This window comes from Rhopilema esculentum, chromosome 13 (assembly GCF_057945365.1).
Source record: "Rhopilema esculentum isolate cy_ngs chromosome 13, ASM5794536v1, whole genome shotgun sequence".
In the NCBI taxonomy this organism is placed as follows: domain Eukaryota; kingdom Metazoa; phylum Cnidaria; class Scyphozoa; order Rhizostomeae; family Rhizostomatidae; genus Rhopilema; species Rhopilema esculentum.
The window spans coordinates 7394140-7410495 of NC_142827.1; the positions used below are offsets into that span (position 1 = coordinate 7394140).

Here is a 16356-nt window from a genome sequence, read left to right on the forward strand (position 1 = left end):
CAAGGAATACACCGAGGTCTAGGGGGCCTCATAAAGTAATGAATTCAATTTTAAGACTGGAATTAATCAAACGTAATAAGAGCATGCCTTAAAAATAACAAAACGTTTTAAACGATTACAAAAAAATACCTGCAAGAAGTATTCTGAAATGTATTTCAAGCTAATCTAAAAAGCGTGGTTGTGGAAATTTTCTTCTCGCTTCGCTCGCAGGGAAGCCGCTCCTTTCGAATATCCCTAGGGCCTCCGCCAACCTCCCGCCGGCCCCTTCAAACGTACCGCTAGCATGATGAGTACCCCCAAAAATAATAGGCATATAATATCGTGAAGAGTTTTAGTGTGTTTTTCAAAAGATGGTTCTTTAGTCTACTAATTCTATCAACTCGATACTTTATCATACAGCTGAATAATCAATTACGAGACAATTTATAAGGTTTTGTTGGTAAAAAACTATTTAAGTCTAGGCCCTCATACAAAATTGGAATTGGCCTTTGTCAGTCAGAAATTTTGAGCCCTTCACCCCTTCCCCCCCAAAAAAATATCTGCCAATTTTCGTCCCTGACAGTTTGTATTTTAGGATTCAACTTGCAAGCTACTTGGCACCACATTAATACTCGTTTTCGAGCGGCAGGTTACTTAGTCCACGTGACTATGCATTACGAAGAGGGGAATACAACACATAAGTAAACGTGCCCCAGCGTGCCATCTTTGGTACCTAAAGATTTGCGCTAGAAACGTAAACCAATAACACATTTGGTTAAGACATCTTCGCAAAATCTTCAATTTCACAACACAAGAAAGACTAACTTGAAAAGGATGCTGTAAAGATTGACGAAAAAGAAGCGATTTGGCAAACACATACTAAGGCCTTGAAATATCTTATATTGCAAGGAAAAGTGCACAGGTTGTTCCTGTCGTGCACAAAGTTTTCCTTGTCGTGCACAAATGACCAAAGGCACACAGCAATTCGAACCTACTTATAAATAAACAGGTAAATAATGCCACTTTCTAAATTCAAAACAACAACTTAACCCTTATATAAAGGAATGCTTTTTACCATCTTCTAGAAAAAAATTTATTGCGAAAGAATAGTCAATTTTTATCTACGTCATCGAAATTTTAATATTTATATGGGCTTTTTGCTTACGATCCGGAAGATGAAGAGGAAGAAAGCAAGAAGGACCAGTGGCAAAGTTCTTAATGCTATTTCTTTCAAACAGTATTGAAATTGCTTCGGCAACAAAACATCATCCATTATACAGTATACAGTTTGCTGATTGCTGATCCATAGGAGCCCTGAGTTGTTAAATAGGAGCCGCGCCTTGAACACTGGTTGAATGCCAAAACATTGCTTCGTTATAAAATTTTTGAATAATTATTGAAGGTTTTTTTGCCTCAGTGCCATTTTGTGCCAGTCCTATTGAACAAGCAGGGCTGCTATATCAGGGCCTCCGACAAAGGGGGCCAAATTTTACAAAATAATAGAGCTTTTACTCAAAATCTTTTGTTGTAGGGGCCAAATGTTCCCTTGCCCCCCCCCCCCTTCACCCCACTTCTCAAAAAGTGTCGGAGCACATGTACATATTTCCATGTTTGCCTGGTAGCATGCAGTGCTCTGCAATACTTTATTGAAGAGAAATTGACAAATATTATGAAAACAAAACATCAATATTTCCAAAATAATCTCTGGCTACTTGAAATTTTTGATTCATCGACAACAGTGCAAAGAGAAGGTGAAATCCGCAGTTAATATCAAGGCTTTAAAATTGCTTGCTAAAAAGAACCTGCCACTTACACCATTCCGCACATCGAGACAAAGAATTCAAAGTTATGTTTCCCTGCATTTTTTGAAGAAGTCTTAATGGCTAAAACGGGATGGAGATATCAAGTGAAAATTACAAGATCATTTTGAAAGGGTTCTGTGAAAAAGTGTAATTTCTTTACCATTCCCGTATTCATTTTATTTTGAAGTAATTGTCGCAAATTTGATTAAAAACAAAATCGATTAAAAATCTATACCACTTCGTTTATAGTTCACAAGCTGAAGAATATTCAATATGTCCTCCATTAGATGTTTCATCTTGGCAATAATTTTCTGTTATGCTGCAGGGGACATATCAAGCGGTGAGTTTTTGTCCTATGTCACCTTCTTGAAAAATCTTCACTAACATTGAGCTTATTACAATATACACTTCTCTTTTTATAAGAAAAATTTTAAAATAATGTGAGCCACAAATTGGTCAAAAGTTCAGAACAAATTAAGAACAAGATGAGGCTGAGACAGGGGTGTAGAGCTAGGGGGCTCAGAAGGGCTGAGCCCCCTTGTTAATGCCTAAAATTGACAAATTCCTACTTTCCGTTGTTTTTTGCAACATTTTGTGCAAGAGCCCCCCTTGTTATTTTGATAGCACTACACCACTGGGCTGAGCTACTCTATAATTTTTATCTCAAAAATGAGGATTTTAGCCACGTGTGGGTGCTTTCTCGGTGAATATTTAAGCTTGTCGGCAAATGAAGGTTCTCACTCGCTTTGTTGGCAAATGAGGCCTGAACACTTCCCTAGCGCAAAAAAGCTAGCAATTGCACTGCCTACACCCTCTTAATTTAAGAACAAATTAAGAACAATCCAGCCTCAGATTTTCGAAAAAAATAAGAACGGTCAGCCTGAACTTGAATTTACTGGTTTTTATTTAAAAAAAGAGTGTACGCAGAATTTCAGGCCTATTCAATAAACATAGGACAACAAAGGGCAGAGGGGTCTTTGTAAAATAAAGAGGATGAGATTTCCTTGCATCATTAAAACACGGAAAATGAAATTTACTTGAGATTCTGCAAGCGAAAGGAGGTTGTGGTTGATTGACATAGGGTTTAGTTTCTACGAGGTAACAAAGATGAGGAAGTAACAACTATAAAGACATGCCTTTACGTAAACGTGCTTACTAGATTGATTATGGTTGTGGTTCCTCAAATCCCAGAAATTACTCTTAGTATTAGACTCTACGTAAAAATATTCAGGGGCATTTCCAAAGGGAGGGATTATGGGTTTGCTGTACCCAAACGCTTTGTCCCTTGGCACATCAAGGACTTTTGCCGGGCAAAACATATCATTTTCTTTACACTGTAATATGATTGCAACCTTTTGCAACAATTGTAACGTATTAGCATTTCTGTAGCAGCTGAACTTTCGATTAATGGAACTAAAGCATGAATTTTGAAATAGAAACGCATTAATTATTCATTAACTATTAATTATTGCATTAATTAATGCAGAATTTTTCATCCTATGACCATACCCTTAAAAAGTGAGTAATGCCCCTTTTGTCGGCAAAAATCAATTCTGCATCCCTCCGAAATAAATAATTGGCTTCGCCCCTGACAATAGTGAATTGGTTACGTAGCAAATAAAAGCTTTTAGTTATCTAGAACTGTGATTGAACTGTGAAAGACCTTGTACTCTAAATTTAGATTGAAAAATCTTCCTATATGAACCATCTGAATGACATGAGCTCCTGGATCAATAAAATTTTAACAGCAATCCATAGCAAACAACTAGGTCTTTCAACACAGGCCAGTTTTTAATATGTTTGACTTAATTTGCGTATTAAGACGTATTCTTTATTGTTCTTTCTTATTTTATATCCCAAATTTGTAAGACCAGAAGTTTGACTACCACCTAGACGAAGTCTCACAAGAAACCATGTTGTAAAAGATTATTAACATTTTTGACGAGGGAGCGCAAAATCATTCACAAAAGACACATTAAACTTTAGTTAGCCCTACGATGTCAGTAGATGAGCAAAGCACAAACTATGAAGATGATAGAAGTGTATCACTAATATTTATCGAACTGCCCCAATCCTAAAATCATAATTGAAATATCTCCGCACCCAGCATGAAACCTATCCGGGAGATTTCATGTGATGGAGCCTGTCGGTACATGCACGGAGCACAATCGCTTTTATTTACAATTTGTATTACAAAATCTGAAGGGAGGGTATACGCAATATAGCGTTTTTATTAGGTTAAAAATTTCGTCAGTTTTATAAGGGTCGCATGGGTGTGTGGGGGGGGGGGGCAATTGCTCGAGGGCCTTAAAGCAAGGTCTTTGCTAGAGGACCTTTTAAAGTAATGAATGGAACTGACCAAATATAACAGAAGAATGCTTAAATAATTGAAATAAAGTAAAACGCTTTAAACCATTGCCAACAATTACAGGAAGAAATATTTTGATATTTCCTTCAAGTTAATCTTATGGGCGCTTATTAAGCTGGTTTCCGTACTTTCGCATAAATCACGTCAAGGGCATTGGTCAAATGAGATGCTAGGGAAGAGGGGGGGGGGGTCTTTTTTACATTTTTTCTCAGAAAAAAGGTAAGATCGTTTAAGCTATTAAAGTAGAAGGTTGCCATTTCTTTAAAGTCATTGAAATATGGTACATGAGAGGGGAGGGAAAAATCATACTTTGCAAGTTTTGCTCAGAAAAAGCTTCTGATTTTTAATTTATTGTATGGGGATAGCTTGACTGTCTAATTAAGAAGCTCAAGAAAGTTTCAAATCTTTAGATGATGGCTGCCGAAAAAAAAAGAAAAAGATGAAGATTCAATTATTTGCAAGGTCATCAAAGCTAGTCCCTTTTAAAAAATCCAAAAAACATGTGACTTAATAATTTTTTCACTCGTATAAGGCTTCATGGTAAAGAAACAAATTAAAATTTTAGTATTCATGATTCTTCGGGAGATTGTCTACACAAAAACCTAAATTGACTAATTCAGAAGGAGTTCAAGCAGCTTTTGAAACATCCAAAAGACCCATTCTTATTGCCATGTTTTCAATGAAAACGAGGCTTTATCCCCTAACGCCAATTAGCAAAAGTTTAACCTATTACCGTAAAGCAATTGCAATGCATGAATAACTGAGCTTTGCAATCCCATTAATGATATAAACGAATGTTTGTTGGAAAAAAGAAAACAAATTTGACTAGAATATACACGATGAGAAAATGTATTTTCAAAACGGCACAAAAATAAACGATATAAGAAATTACAGAATTGTTTTGATGTACCTTGAAGGTGGCTGTAACTTTCAAACTGGCTTCTGTGGATGGTACAATGCAGCAACGGGAGATGATTTTGATTGGATAGTTCACGCTGGCTCTACATCAAGCAGTGCAACTGGGCCGATGGCGGACCACAACGGCAATACAAACGGTACTTGTTTTCTTCTCACTCAATACAATAGAAATTTAAAAAATGTCAATCTATTATACGCGAATTTCTATCTTAAGACCTATGCAAAGCCAGGCCTTGGTTGCAAGGGGGCAGAAAATTCACAACCCAATATGCTCACGTTCCAACAAATCTAGACGGATGGAGACATATCACCAATCCTGCGAAGCTTTGATTCAAGATAGCCAAACTCTGGCCAAACATACCATATAGCTTCGAGCAGTCAACCAGCATCTTTAAATGAAAAAAATTTCAATAGAATGTTGATCTTTGCCTCTTACTCGAAGGAAAATACTTGTACATCGAGACGTCATCTCCGAGAAGGCCAGGTGATGCTGCACGGCTCATAAGAACGATAACCAACAGCAGCGGAGCTGCCTGCTTTTCATTCTGGTATCACATGTACGGATCTACTGTAGAGAGGCTCAACGTCTACGTGCAAACGGGAACACAAAACAGCAACAGCACCATGCAACTGAGATGGCGACTGATTGGAAATCAAGGAGACGTCTGGAACAAGGCAGCTGTAAACCTTGGCAACGTAAACGGAAACATTACCGTAAGTAAAATGAGCCAACAGCATTTTCCAACTAGATTCATAATGGTGTCTTCGTAACATTTGACATTGCTTTCAGATACAAAAGCTTTATACCTAAGTAAAACAGCAATCATATTCTGTAATAACTTCTTATTTCTTTCGGAGAAACAAAGTACAAGCCAAAACGGACACAGGTAGCATTCCAACCTCGATTTATAGTCACACAAACTCGGAAAATATTGCAAATGCGGCAATGTTATAACTAAGTCCTCTTTAATACATAGATGTTTTCATTGTAGCTCATTATCGAAGGTGTTACCGGCAACAGCTACACAGGAGACATTGCAATCGATGACTTTGAAGTCAAACAGCAATACTGTACCACCATGCCGTCTAAAGCTGCTCCAACAATGCCTACAACTACCTCATCAAAACCACCAACAACAACAAGTGCTGCATCGTCTACAACGGTTACATTGCCGTCTACTACAACATCAACTTCTGGCAAAAGTTCGACGCCATTCGTCAGGACCTTGCCAGGTAATTATTTAGAGAATATACATTTCGTTGATTCAATCTCTTTCAAAAACACCCAAACAAATTTTCAGTATCAGAAAGCATTCATGTAAGTTTTAAAATAACCACATTAAGCACAGTCCTAACGAAATTACGATCGATTCATAAAAGTCCTTAAATAAATCTAAGATTAATTTTCACAATAAAATATTTTACGAAAAATGACTCGGCTGCTGGTACGCTATAATGTTTATATTTTGATGTACCTTGAAGGTGGCTGTAACTTTCAAACTGGCTTCTGTGGATGGTACAATGCAGCAACGGGAGATGATTTTGATTGGATAGTTCACGCTGGTTCTACATCAAGCAGTGCAACTGGGCCGATGGCGGACCACAACGGCAATACAAACGGTACTTGTTTTCTTCTCACTCAATACAATAGAAATTTAAAAAATGTCAATCTATTATACGTGAATTTCTATCTTAAGACCTATGCAAAGCCAGGCCTTGGTTGCAAGGGGGCAGAAAATTCACAACCCAATATGCTCACGTTCCAACAAATCTAGACGGATGGTGACATATCACCAATCCTGCGAAGCTTTGATTCAAGATAGCCAAACTCTGGCCAAACATACCATATAGCTTCAAGCAGTCAACCAGCATCTTTAAATGAAAAAAATTTCAATAGAATGTTGATCTTTGCCTCTTACTCGAAGGAAAATACTTGTACATCGAGACGTCATCTCCGAGAAGGCCAGGTGATGCTGCACGGCTCATAAGAACGATAACCAAGAGCAGCGGAGCTGCCTGCTTTTCATTCTGGTATCACATGTACGGATCTACTGTAGAGAGGCTCAACGTCTACGTGCAAACGGGAACACAAAACAGCAACAGCACCATGCAACTGAGATGGCGACTGATTGGAAATCAAGGAGACGTCTGGAACAAGGCAGCTGTAAACCTTGGCAACGTAAACGGAAACATTACCGTAAGTAAAATGAGCCAACAGCATTTTCCAACTAGATTCATAATGGTGTCTTCGTAACATTTGACATTGCTTTCAGATACAAAAGCTTTATACCTAAGTAAAACAGCAATCATATTCTGTAATAACTTCTTATTTCTTTCGGAGAAACAAAGTACAAGCCAAAACGGACACAGGTAGCATTCCAACCTCGATTTTTAGTCACACAAACTCGGAAAATATTGCAAATGCGGCAATGTTATAACTAAGTCCTCTTTAATACATAGGTGTTTTCATTGTAGCTCATTATCGAAGGTGTTACCGGCAACAGCTACACAGGAGACATTGCAATCGATGACTTTGAAGTCAAACAGCAATACTGTACCACCATGCCGTCTAAAGCTGCTCCAACAATGCCTACAACTACCTCATCAAAACCACCAACAACAACAAGTGCTGCATCGTCTACAACGGTTACATTGCCGTCTACTACAACATCAACTTCTGGCAAAAGTTCGACGCCATTCGTCAGGACCTTGCCAGGTAATTATTTAGAGAATATACATTTCGTTGATTCAATCTCTTTCAAAAACACCCAAAAAAATTTTCAGTATCAGAAAGCATTCATGTAAGTTTTAAAATTAACCACATTAAGCACAGTCCTAACGAAATTACGATCGATTCATAAAAGTCCTGAAACAAATCTAAGATTAATTTTCACAATAAAATATTTTACGAAAAATGACTCGGCTGCTGGTACGCTATAATGTTTATATCTTGATGTACCTTGAAGGTGGCTGTAACTTTCAAACTGGCTTCTGTGGATGGTACAATGCAGCAACGGGAGATGATTTTGATTGGATAGTTCACGCTGGCTCTACATCAAGCAGTGCAACTGGGCCGATGGCGGACCACAACGGCAATACAAACGGTACTTGTTTTCTTCTCACTCAATACAATAGAAATTTAAAAAATGTCAATCTATTATACGCGAATTTCTATCTTAAGACCTATGCAAAGCCAGGCCTTGGTTGCAAGGCAGCAGAAAATTCACAACCCAATATGCTCACGTTCCAACAAATCTAGACGGATGATGACATATCACCAATCCTGCGAAGCTTTGATTCAAGATAGCCAAACTCTGGCCAAACATACCATATAGCTTCGAGCAGTCAACCAGCATCTTTAAATGAAAAAAATTTCAATAGAATGTTGATCTTTGCCTCTTACTCGAAGGAAAATACTTGTACATCGAGACGTCATCTCCGAGAAGGCCAGGTGATGCTGCACGGCTCATAAGAACGATAACCAACAGCAGCGGAGCTGCTTGCTTTTCATTCTGGTATCACATGTACGGATCTACTGTAGAGAGGCTCAACGTCTACGTGCAAACGGGAACACAAAACAGCAACAGCACCATGCAACTGAGATGGCGACTGATTGGAAATCAAGGAGACGTCTGGAACAAGGCAGCTGTAAACCTTGGCAACGTAAACGGAAACATTACCGTAAGTAAAATGAGCCAACAGCATTTTCCAACTAGATTCATAATGGTGTCTTCGTAACATTTGACATTGCTTTCAGATACAAAAGCTTTATACCTAAGTAAAACAGCAATCATATTCTGTAATAACTTCTTATATCTTTCGGAGAAACAAAGTACAAGCCAAAACGGACACAGGTAGCATTCCAACCTCGATTTATAGTCACACAAACTCGGAAAATATTGCAAATGCGGCAATGTTATAACTAAGTCCTCTTTAATACATAGGTGTTTTCATTGTAGCTCATTATCGAAGGTGTTACCGGCAACAGCTACACAGGAGACATTGCAATCGATGACTTTGAAGTCAAACAGCAATACTGTACCACCATGCCGTCTAAAGCTGCTCCAACAATGCCTACAACTACCTCATCAAAACCACCAACAACAACAAGTGCTGCATCGTCTACAACGGTTACATTGCCGTCTACTACAACATCAACTTCTGGCAAAAGTTCGACGCCATTCGTCAGGACCTTGCCAGGTAATTATTTAGAGAATATACATTTCGTTGATTCAATCTCTTTCAAAAACACCCAAACAAATTTTCAGTATCAGAAAGCATTCATGTAAGTTTGAAAATTAACCACATTAAGCACAGTCCTAAGGAAATTACGATCGATTCATAAAAGTCCTTAAATAAATCTAAGATTAATTTTCACAATAAAATATTTTACGAAAAATGACTCGGCTGCTGGTACGCTATAATGTTTATATTTTGATGTACCTTGAAGGTGGCTGTAACTTTCAAACTGGCTTCTGTGGATGGTACAATGCAGCAACGGGAGATGATTTTGATTGGATAGTTCACGCTGGTTCTACATCAAGCAGTGCAACTGGGCCGATGGCGGACCACAACGGCAATACAAACGGTACTTGTTTTCTTCTCACTCAATATAATAGAAATTTAAAAAATGTCAATCTATTATACGTGAATTTCTATCTTAAGACCTATGCAAAGCCAGGCCTTGGTTGCAAGGGGGCAGAAAATTCACAACCCAATATGCTCACGTTCCAACAAATCTAGACGGATGGTGACATATCACCAATCCTGCGAAGCTTTGATTCAAGATAGCCAAACTCTGGCCAAACATACCATATAGCTTCAAGCAGTCAGCCAGCATCTTTAAATGAAAAAAATTTCAATAGAATGTTGATCTTTGCCTCTTACTCGAAGGAAAATACTTGTACATCGAGACGTCATCTCCGAGAAGGCCAGGTGATGCTGCACGGCTCATAAGAACGATAACCAACAGCAGCGGAGCTGCCTGCTTTTCATTCTGGTATCACATGTACGGATCTACTGTAGAGAGGCTCAACGTCTACGTGCAAACGGGAACACAAAACAGCAACAGCACCATGCAACTGAGATGGCGACTGATTGGAAATCAAGGAGACGTCTGGAACAAGGCAGCTGTAAACCTTGGCAACGTAAACGGAAACATTACCGTAAGTAAAATGAGCCAACAGCATTTTCCAACTAGATTCATAATGGTGTCTTCGTAACATTTGACATTGCTTTCAGATACAAAAGCTTTATACCTAAGTAAAACAGCAATCATATTCTGTAATAACTTCTTATTTCTTTCGGAGAAACAAAGTACAAGCCAAAACGGACACAGGTAGCATTCCAACCTCGATTTTTAGTCACAAAAACTCGGAAAATATTGCAAATGCGGCAATGTTATAACTAAGTCCTCTTTAATACATAGATGTTTTCATTGTAGCTCATTATCGAAGGTGTTACCGGCAACAGCTACACAGGAGACATTGCAATCGATGACTTTGAAGTCAAACAGCAATACTGTACCACCATGCCGTCTAAAGCTGCTCCAACAATGCCTACAACTACCTCATCAAAACCACCAACAACAACAAGTGCTGCATCGTCTACAACGGTTACATTGCCGTCTACTACAACATCAACTTCTGGCAAAAGTTCGACGCCATTCGTCAGGACCTTGCCAGGTAATTATTTAGAGAATATACATTTCGTTGATTCAATCTCTTTCAAAAACACCCAAACAAATTTTCAGTATCAGAAAGCATTCATGTAAGTTTGAAAATTAACCACATTAAGCACAGTCCTAAGGAAATTACGATCGATTCATAAAAGTCCTTAAATAAATCTAAGATTAATTTTCACAATAAAATATTTTACGAAAAATGACTCGGCTGCTGGTACGCTATAATGTTTATATTTTGATGTACCTTGAAGGTGGCTGTAACTTTCAAACTGGCTTCTGTGGATGGTACAATGCAGCAACGGGAGATGATTTTGATTGGATAGTTCACGCTGGTTCTACATCAAGCAGTGCAACTGGGCCGATGGCGGACCACAACGGCAATACAAACGGTACTTGTTTTCTTCTCACTCAATATAATAGAAATTTAAAAAATGTCAATCTATTATACGTGAATTTCTATCTTAAGACCTATGCAAAGCCAGGCCTTGGTTGCAAGGGGGCAGAAAATTCACAACCCAATATGCTCACGTTCCAACAAATCTAGACGGATGGTGACATATCACCAATCCTGCGAAGCTTTGATTCAAGATAGCCAAACTCTGGCCAAACATACCATATAGCTTCAAGCAGTCAGCCAGCATCTTTAAATGAAAAAAATTTCAATAGAATGTTGATCTTTGCCTCTTACTCGAAGGAAAATACTTGTACATCGAGACGTCATCTCCGAGAAGGCCAGGTGATGCTGCACGGCTCATAAGAACGATAACCAACAGCAGCGGAGCTGCTTGCTTTTCATTCTGGTATCACATGTACGGATCTACTGTAGAGAGGCTCAACGTCTACGTGCAAACGGGAACACAAAACAGCAACAGCACCATGCAACTGAGATGGCGACTGATTGGAAATCAAGGAGACGTCTGGAACAAGGCAGCTGTAAACCTTGGCAACGTAAACGGAAACATTACCGTAAGTAAAATGAGCCAACAGCATTTTCCAACTAGATTCATAATGGTGTCTTCGTAACATTTGACATTGCTTTCAGATACAAAAGCTTTATACCTAAGTAAAACAGCAATCATATTCTGTAATAACTTCTTATATCTTTCGGAGAAACAAAGTACAAGCCAAAACGGACACAGGTAGCATTCCAACCTCGATTTATAGTCACACAAACTCGGAAAATATTGCAAATGCGGCAATGTTATAACTAAGTCCTCTTTAATACATAGGTGTTTTCATTGTAGCTCATTATCGAAGGTGTTACCGGCAACAGCTACACAGGAGACATTGCAATCGATGACTTTGAAGTCAAACAGCAATACTGTACCACCATGCCGTCTAAAGCTGCTCCAACAATGCCTACAACTACCTCATCAAAACCACCAACAACAACAAGTGCTGCATCGTCTACAACGGTTACATTGCCGTCTACTACAACATCAACTTCTGGCAAAAGTTCGACGCCATTCGTCAGGACCTTGCCAGGTAATTATTTAGAGAATATACATTTCGTTGATTCAATCTCTTTCAAAAACACCCAAACAAATTTTCAGTATCAGAAAGCATTCATGTAAGTTTGAAAATTAACCACATTAAGCACAGTCCTAAGGAAATTACGATCGATTCATAAAAGTCCTTAAATAAATCTAAGATTAATTTTCACAATAAAATATTTTACGAAAAATGACTCGGCTGCTGGTACGCTATAATGTTTATATTTTGATGTACCTTGAAGGTGGCTGTAACTTTCAAACTGGCTTCTGTGGATGGTACAATGCAGCAACGGGAGATGATTTTGATTGGATAGTTCACGCTGGTTCTACATCAAGCAGTGCAACTGGGCCGATGGCGGACCACAACGGCAATACAAACGGTACTTGTTTTCTTCTCACTCAATATAATAGAAATTTAAAAAATGTCAATCTATTATACGTGAATTTCTATCTTAAGACCTATGCAAAGCCAGGCCTTGGTTGCAAGGGGGCAGAAAATTCACAACCCAATATGCTCACGTTCCAACAAATCTAGACGGATGGTGACATATCACCAATCCTGCGAAGCTTTGATTCAAGATAGCCAAACTCTGGCCAAACATACCATATAGCTTCAAGCAGTCAGCCAGCATCTTTAAATGAAAAAAATTTCAATAGAATGTTGATCTTTGCCTCTTACTCGAAGGAAAATACTTGTACATCGAGACGTCATCTCCGAGAAGGCCAGGTGATGCTGCACGGCTCATAAGAACGATAACCAACAGCAGCGGAGCTGCCTGCTTTTCATTCTGGTATCACATGTACGGATCTACTGTAGAGAGGCTCAACGTCTACGTGCAAACGGGAACACAAAACAGCAACAGCACCATGCAACTGAGATGGCGACTGATTGGAAATCAAGGAGACGTCTGGAACAAGGCAGCTGTAAACCTTGGCAACGTAAACGGAAACATTACCGTAAGTAAAATGAGCCAACAGCATTTTCCAACTAGATTCATAATGGTGTCTTCGTAACATTTGACATTGCTTTCAGATACAAAAGCTTTATACCTAAGTAAAACAGCAATCATATTCTGTAATAACTTCTTATTTCTTTCGGAGAAACAAAGTACAAGCCAAAACGGACACAGGTAGCATTCCAACCTCGATTTTTAGTCACAAAAACTCGGAAAATATTGCAAATGCGGCAATGTTATAACTAAGTCCTCTTTAATACATAGATGTTTTCATTGTAGCTCATTATCGAAGGTGTTACCGGCAACAGCTACACAGGAGACATTGCAATCGATGACTTTGAAGTCAAACAGCAATACTGTACCACCATGCCGTCTAAAGCTGCTCCAACAATGCCTACAACTACCTCATCAAAACCACCAACAACAACAAGTGCTGCATCGTCTACAACGGTTACATTGCCGTCTACTACAACATCAACTTCTGGCAAAAGTTCGACGCCATTCGTCAGGACCTTGCCAGGTAATTATTTAGAGAATATACATTTCGTTGATTCAATCTCTTTCAAAAACACCCAAACAAATTTTCAGTATCAGAAAGCATTCATGTAAGTTTGAAAATTAACCACATTAAGCACAGTCCTAAGGAAATTACGATCGATTCATAAAAGTCCTTAAATAAATCTAAGATTAATTTTCACAATAAAATATTTTACGAAAAATGACTCGGCTGCTGGTACGCTATAATGTTTATATTTTGATGTACCTTGAAGGTGGCTGTAACTTTCAAACTGGCTTCTGTGGATGGTACAATGCAGCAACGGGAGATGATTTTGATTGGATAGTTCACGCTGGTTCTACATCAAGCAGTGCAACTGGGCCGATGGCGGACCACAACGGCAATACAAACGGTACTTGTTTTCTTCTCACTCAATATAATAGAAATTTAAAAAATGTCAATCTATTATACGTGAATTTCTATCTTAAGACCTATGCAAAGCCAGGCCTTGGTTGCAAGGGGGCAGAAAATTCACAACCCAATATGCTCACGTTCCAACAAATCTAGACGGATGGTGACATATCACCAATCCTGCGAAGCTTTGATTCAAGATAGCCAAACTCTGGCCAAACATACCATATAGCTTCAAGCAGTCAGCCAGCATCTTTAAATGAAAAAAATTTCAATAGAATGTTGATCTTTGCCTCTTACTCGAAGGAAAATACTTGTACATCGAGACGTCATCTCCGAGAAGGCCAGGTGATGCTGCACGGCTCATAAGAACGATAACCAAGAGCAGCGGAGCTGCCTGCTTTTCATTCTGGTATCACATGTACGGATCTACTGTAGAGAGGCTCAACGTCTACGTGCAAACGGGAACACAAAACAGCAACAGCACCATGCAACTGAGATGGCGACTGATTGGAAATCAAGGAGACGTCTGGAACAAGGCAGCTGTAAACCTTGGCAACGTAAACGGAAACATTACCGTAAGTAAAATGAGCCAACAGCATTTTCCAACTAGATTCATAATGGTGTCTTCGTAACATTTGACATTGCTTTCAGATACAAAAGTTTTATACCTAAGTAAAACAGCAATCATATTCTGTAATAACTTCTTATTTCTTTCGGAGAAACAAAGTACAAGCCAAAACGGACACAGGTAGCATTCCAACCTCGATTTTTAGTCACACAAACTCGGAAAATATTGCAAATGCGGCAATGTTATAACTAAGTCCTCTTTAATACATAGATGTTTTCATTGTAGCTCATTATCGAAGGTGTTACCGGCAACAGCTACACAGGAGACATTGCAATCGATGACTTTGAAGTCAAACAGCAATACTGTACCACCATGCCGTCTAAAGCTGCTCCAACAATGCCTACAACTACCTCATCAAAACCACCAACAACAACAAGTGCTGCATCGTCTACAACGGTTACATTGCCGTCTACTACAACATCAACTTCTGGCAAAAGTTCGACGCCATTCGTCAGGACCTTGCCAGGTAATTATTTAGAGAATATACATTTCGTTGATTCAATCTCTTTCAAAAACACCCAAAAAAATTTTCAGTATCAGAAAGCATTCATGTAAGTTTTAAAATTAACCACATTAAGCACAGTCCTAAGGAAATTACGATCGATTCATAAAAGTCCTTAAATAAATCTAAGATTAATTTTCACAATAAAATATTTTACGAAAAATGACTCGGCTGCTGGTACGCTATAATGTTTATATTTTGATGTACCTTGAAGGTGGCTGTAACTTTCAAACTGGCTTCTGTGGATGGTACAATGCAGCAACGGGAGATGATTTTGATTGGATAGTTCACGCTGGTTCTACATCAAGCAGTGCAACTGGGCCGATGGCGGACCACAACGGCAATACAAACGGTACTTGTTTTCTTCTCACTCAATACAATAGAAATTTAAAAAATGTCAATCTATTATACGTGAATTTCTATCTTAAGACCTATGCAAAGCCAGGCCTTGGTTGCAAGGGGGCAGAAAATTCACAACCCAATATGCTCACGTTCCAACAAATCTAGACGGATGGTGACATATCACCAATCCTGCGAAGCTTTGATTCAAGATAGCCAAACTCTGGCCAAACATACCATATAGCTTCAAGCAGTCAGCCAGCATCTTTAAATGAAAAAAATTTCAATAGAATGTTGATCTTTGCCTCTTACTCGAAGGAAAATACTTGTACATCGAGACGTCATCTCCGAGAAGGCCAGGTGATGCTGCACGGCTCATAAGAACGATAACCAACAGCAGCGGAGCTGCCTGCTTTTCATTCTGGTATCACATGTACGGATCTACTGTAGAGAGGCTCAACGTCTACGTGCAAACGGGAACACAAAACAGCGACAGCACCATGCAACTGAGATGGCGACTGATTGGAAATCAAGGAGACGTCTGGAACAAGGCAGCTGTAAACCTTGGCAACGTAAACGGAAACATTACCGTAAGTAAAATGAGCCAACAGCATTTTCCAACTAGATTCATAATGGTGTCTTCGTAACATTTGACATTGCTTTCAGATACAAAAGCTTTATACCTAAGTAAAACAGCAATCATATTCTGTAATAACTTCTTATTTCTTTCGGAGAAACAAAGTACAAGCCAAAACGGACACAGGTAGCATTCCAACCT

The 16356-nt window shown here is 38.9% G+C and overlaps 3 protein-coding genes across 3 annotated transcripts; all 3 read left to right on the top strand.

Moving 5' to 3' along the window:
• The first annotated feature begins 665 nt into the window (after positions 1 to 665).
• Positions 666 to 5954, top strand: LOC148958622 (MAM domain-containing glycosylphosphatidylinositol anchor protein 2-like). Its single transcript, XM_089112098.1, has 4 exons — positions 666 to 988; positions 2031 to 2121; positions 5067 to 5204; positions 5510 to 5954. Exons 2-4 carry the CDS (start codon positions 2055 to 2057, stop codon positions 5836 to 5838), a joined length of 534 nt encoding a protein of 177 aa, XP_088968224.1. The 5' UTR covers positions 666 to 988; positions 2031 to 2054; the 3' UTR covers positions 5839 to 5954.
• Positions 5955 to 6146: 192 nt separating this feature from the next.
• Positions 6147 to 13808, top strand: LOC148958623 (MAM and LDL-receptor class A domain-containing protein 1-like). The gene is made up of 16 exons (XM_089112188.1): positions 6147 to 6300; positions 6550 to 6687; positions 6993 to 7264; positions 7543 to 7783; positions 8034 to 8171; positions 8477 to 8748; positions 9027 to 9267; positions 9518 to 9655; positions 9961 to 10232; positions 10511 to 10751; positions 11002 to 11139; positions 11445 to 11716; positions 11995 to 12235; positions 12486 to 12623; positions 12929 to 13200; positions 13479 to 13808. Exons 1-16 carry the CDS (start codon positions 6147 to 6149, stop codon positions 13806 to 13808), a joined length of 3498 nt encoding a protein of 1165 aa, XP_088968314.1.
• Positions 13424 to 16228, top strand: LOC148958624 (MAM and LDL-receptor class A domain-containing protein 1-like). Its single transcript, XM_089112189.1, has 5 exons — positions 13424 to 14107; positions 14413 to 14684; positions 14963 to 15288; positions 15669 to 15753; positions 15869 to 16228. The coding sequence occupies exons 1-5, from the start codon at positions 13918 to 13920 to the stop codon at positions 16223 to 16225; spliced, it is 1230 nt and encodes a 409-aa protein (XP_088968315.1). The 5' UTR covers positions 13424 to 13917; the 3' UTR covers positions 16226 to 16228.
• Positions 16229 to 16356: the final 128 nt, after the last annotated feature.

Bases quoted from the DNA above. Each gene is read 5' to 3' on its own strand.
- LOC148958624 (XM_089112189.1), top strand. From the start codon at position 13,918: ATGACTCGGCTGCTGGTACGCTATAATGTTTATATTTTGATGTACCTT. The intron at 15,289-15,668 runs GTAAGTTTTAAA...TTCTATCTTAAG, and splicing joins CAGTATCAGAAAGCATTCAT to ACCTATGCAAAGCCAGGCCT. The intron at 15,754-15,868 runs GTGACATATCAC...AAATTTCAATAG, and splicing joins CCAACAAATCTAGACGGATG to AATGTTGATCTTTGCCTCTT.
- LOC148958623 (XM_089112188.1), top strand. From the start codon at position 6,147: ATGCCGTCTAAAGCTGCTCCAACAATGCCTACAACTACCTCATCAAAA. The intron at 8,749-9,026 runs GTAAGTAAAATG...TTTTCATTGTAG, and splicing joins ACGTAAACGGAAACATTACC to CTCATTATCGAAGGTGTTAC. The intron at 12,624-12,928 runs GTACTTGTTTTC...TCTTACTCGAAG, and splicing joins CCACAACGGCAATACAAACG to GAAAATACTTGTACATCGAG.
- LOC148958622 (XM_089112098.1), top strand. From the start codon at position 2,055: ATGTCCTCCATTAGATGTTTCATCTTGGCAATAATTTTCTGTTATGCT. The intron at 2,122-5,066 runs GTGAGTTTTTGT...TGTACCTTGAAG, and splicing joins TGCAGGGGACATATCAAGCG to GTGGCTGTAACTTTCAAACT. The intron at 5,205-5,509 runs GTACTTGTTTTC...TCTTACTCGAAG, and splicing joins CCACAACGGCAATACAAACG to GAAAATACTTGTACATCGAG.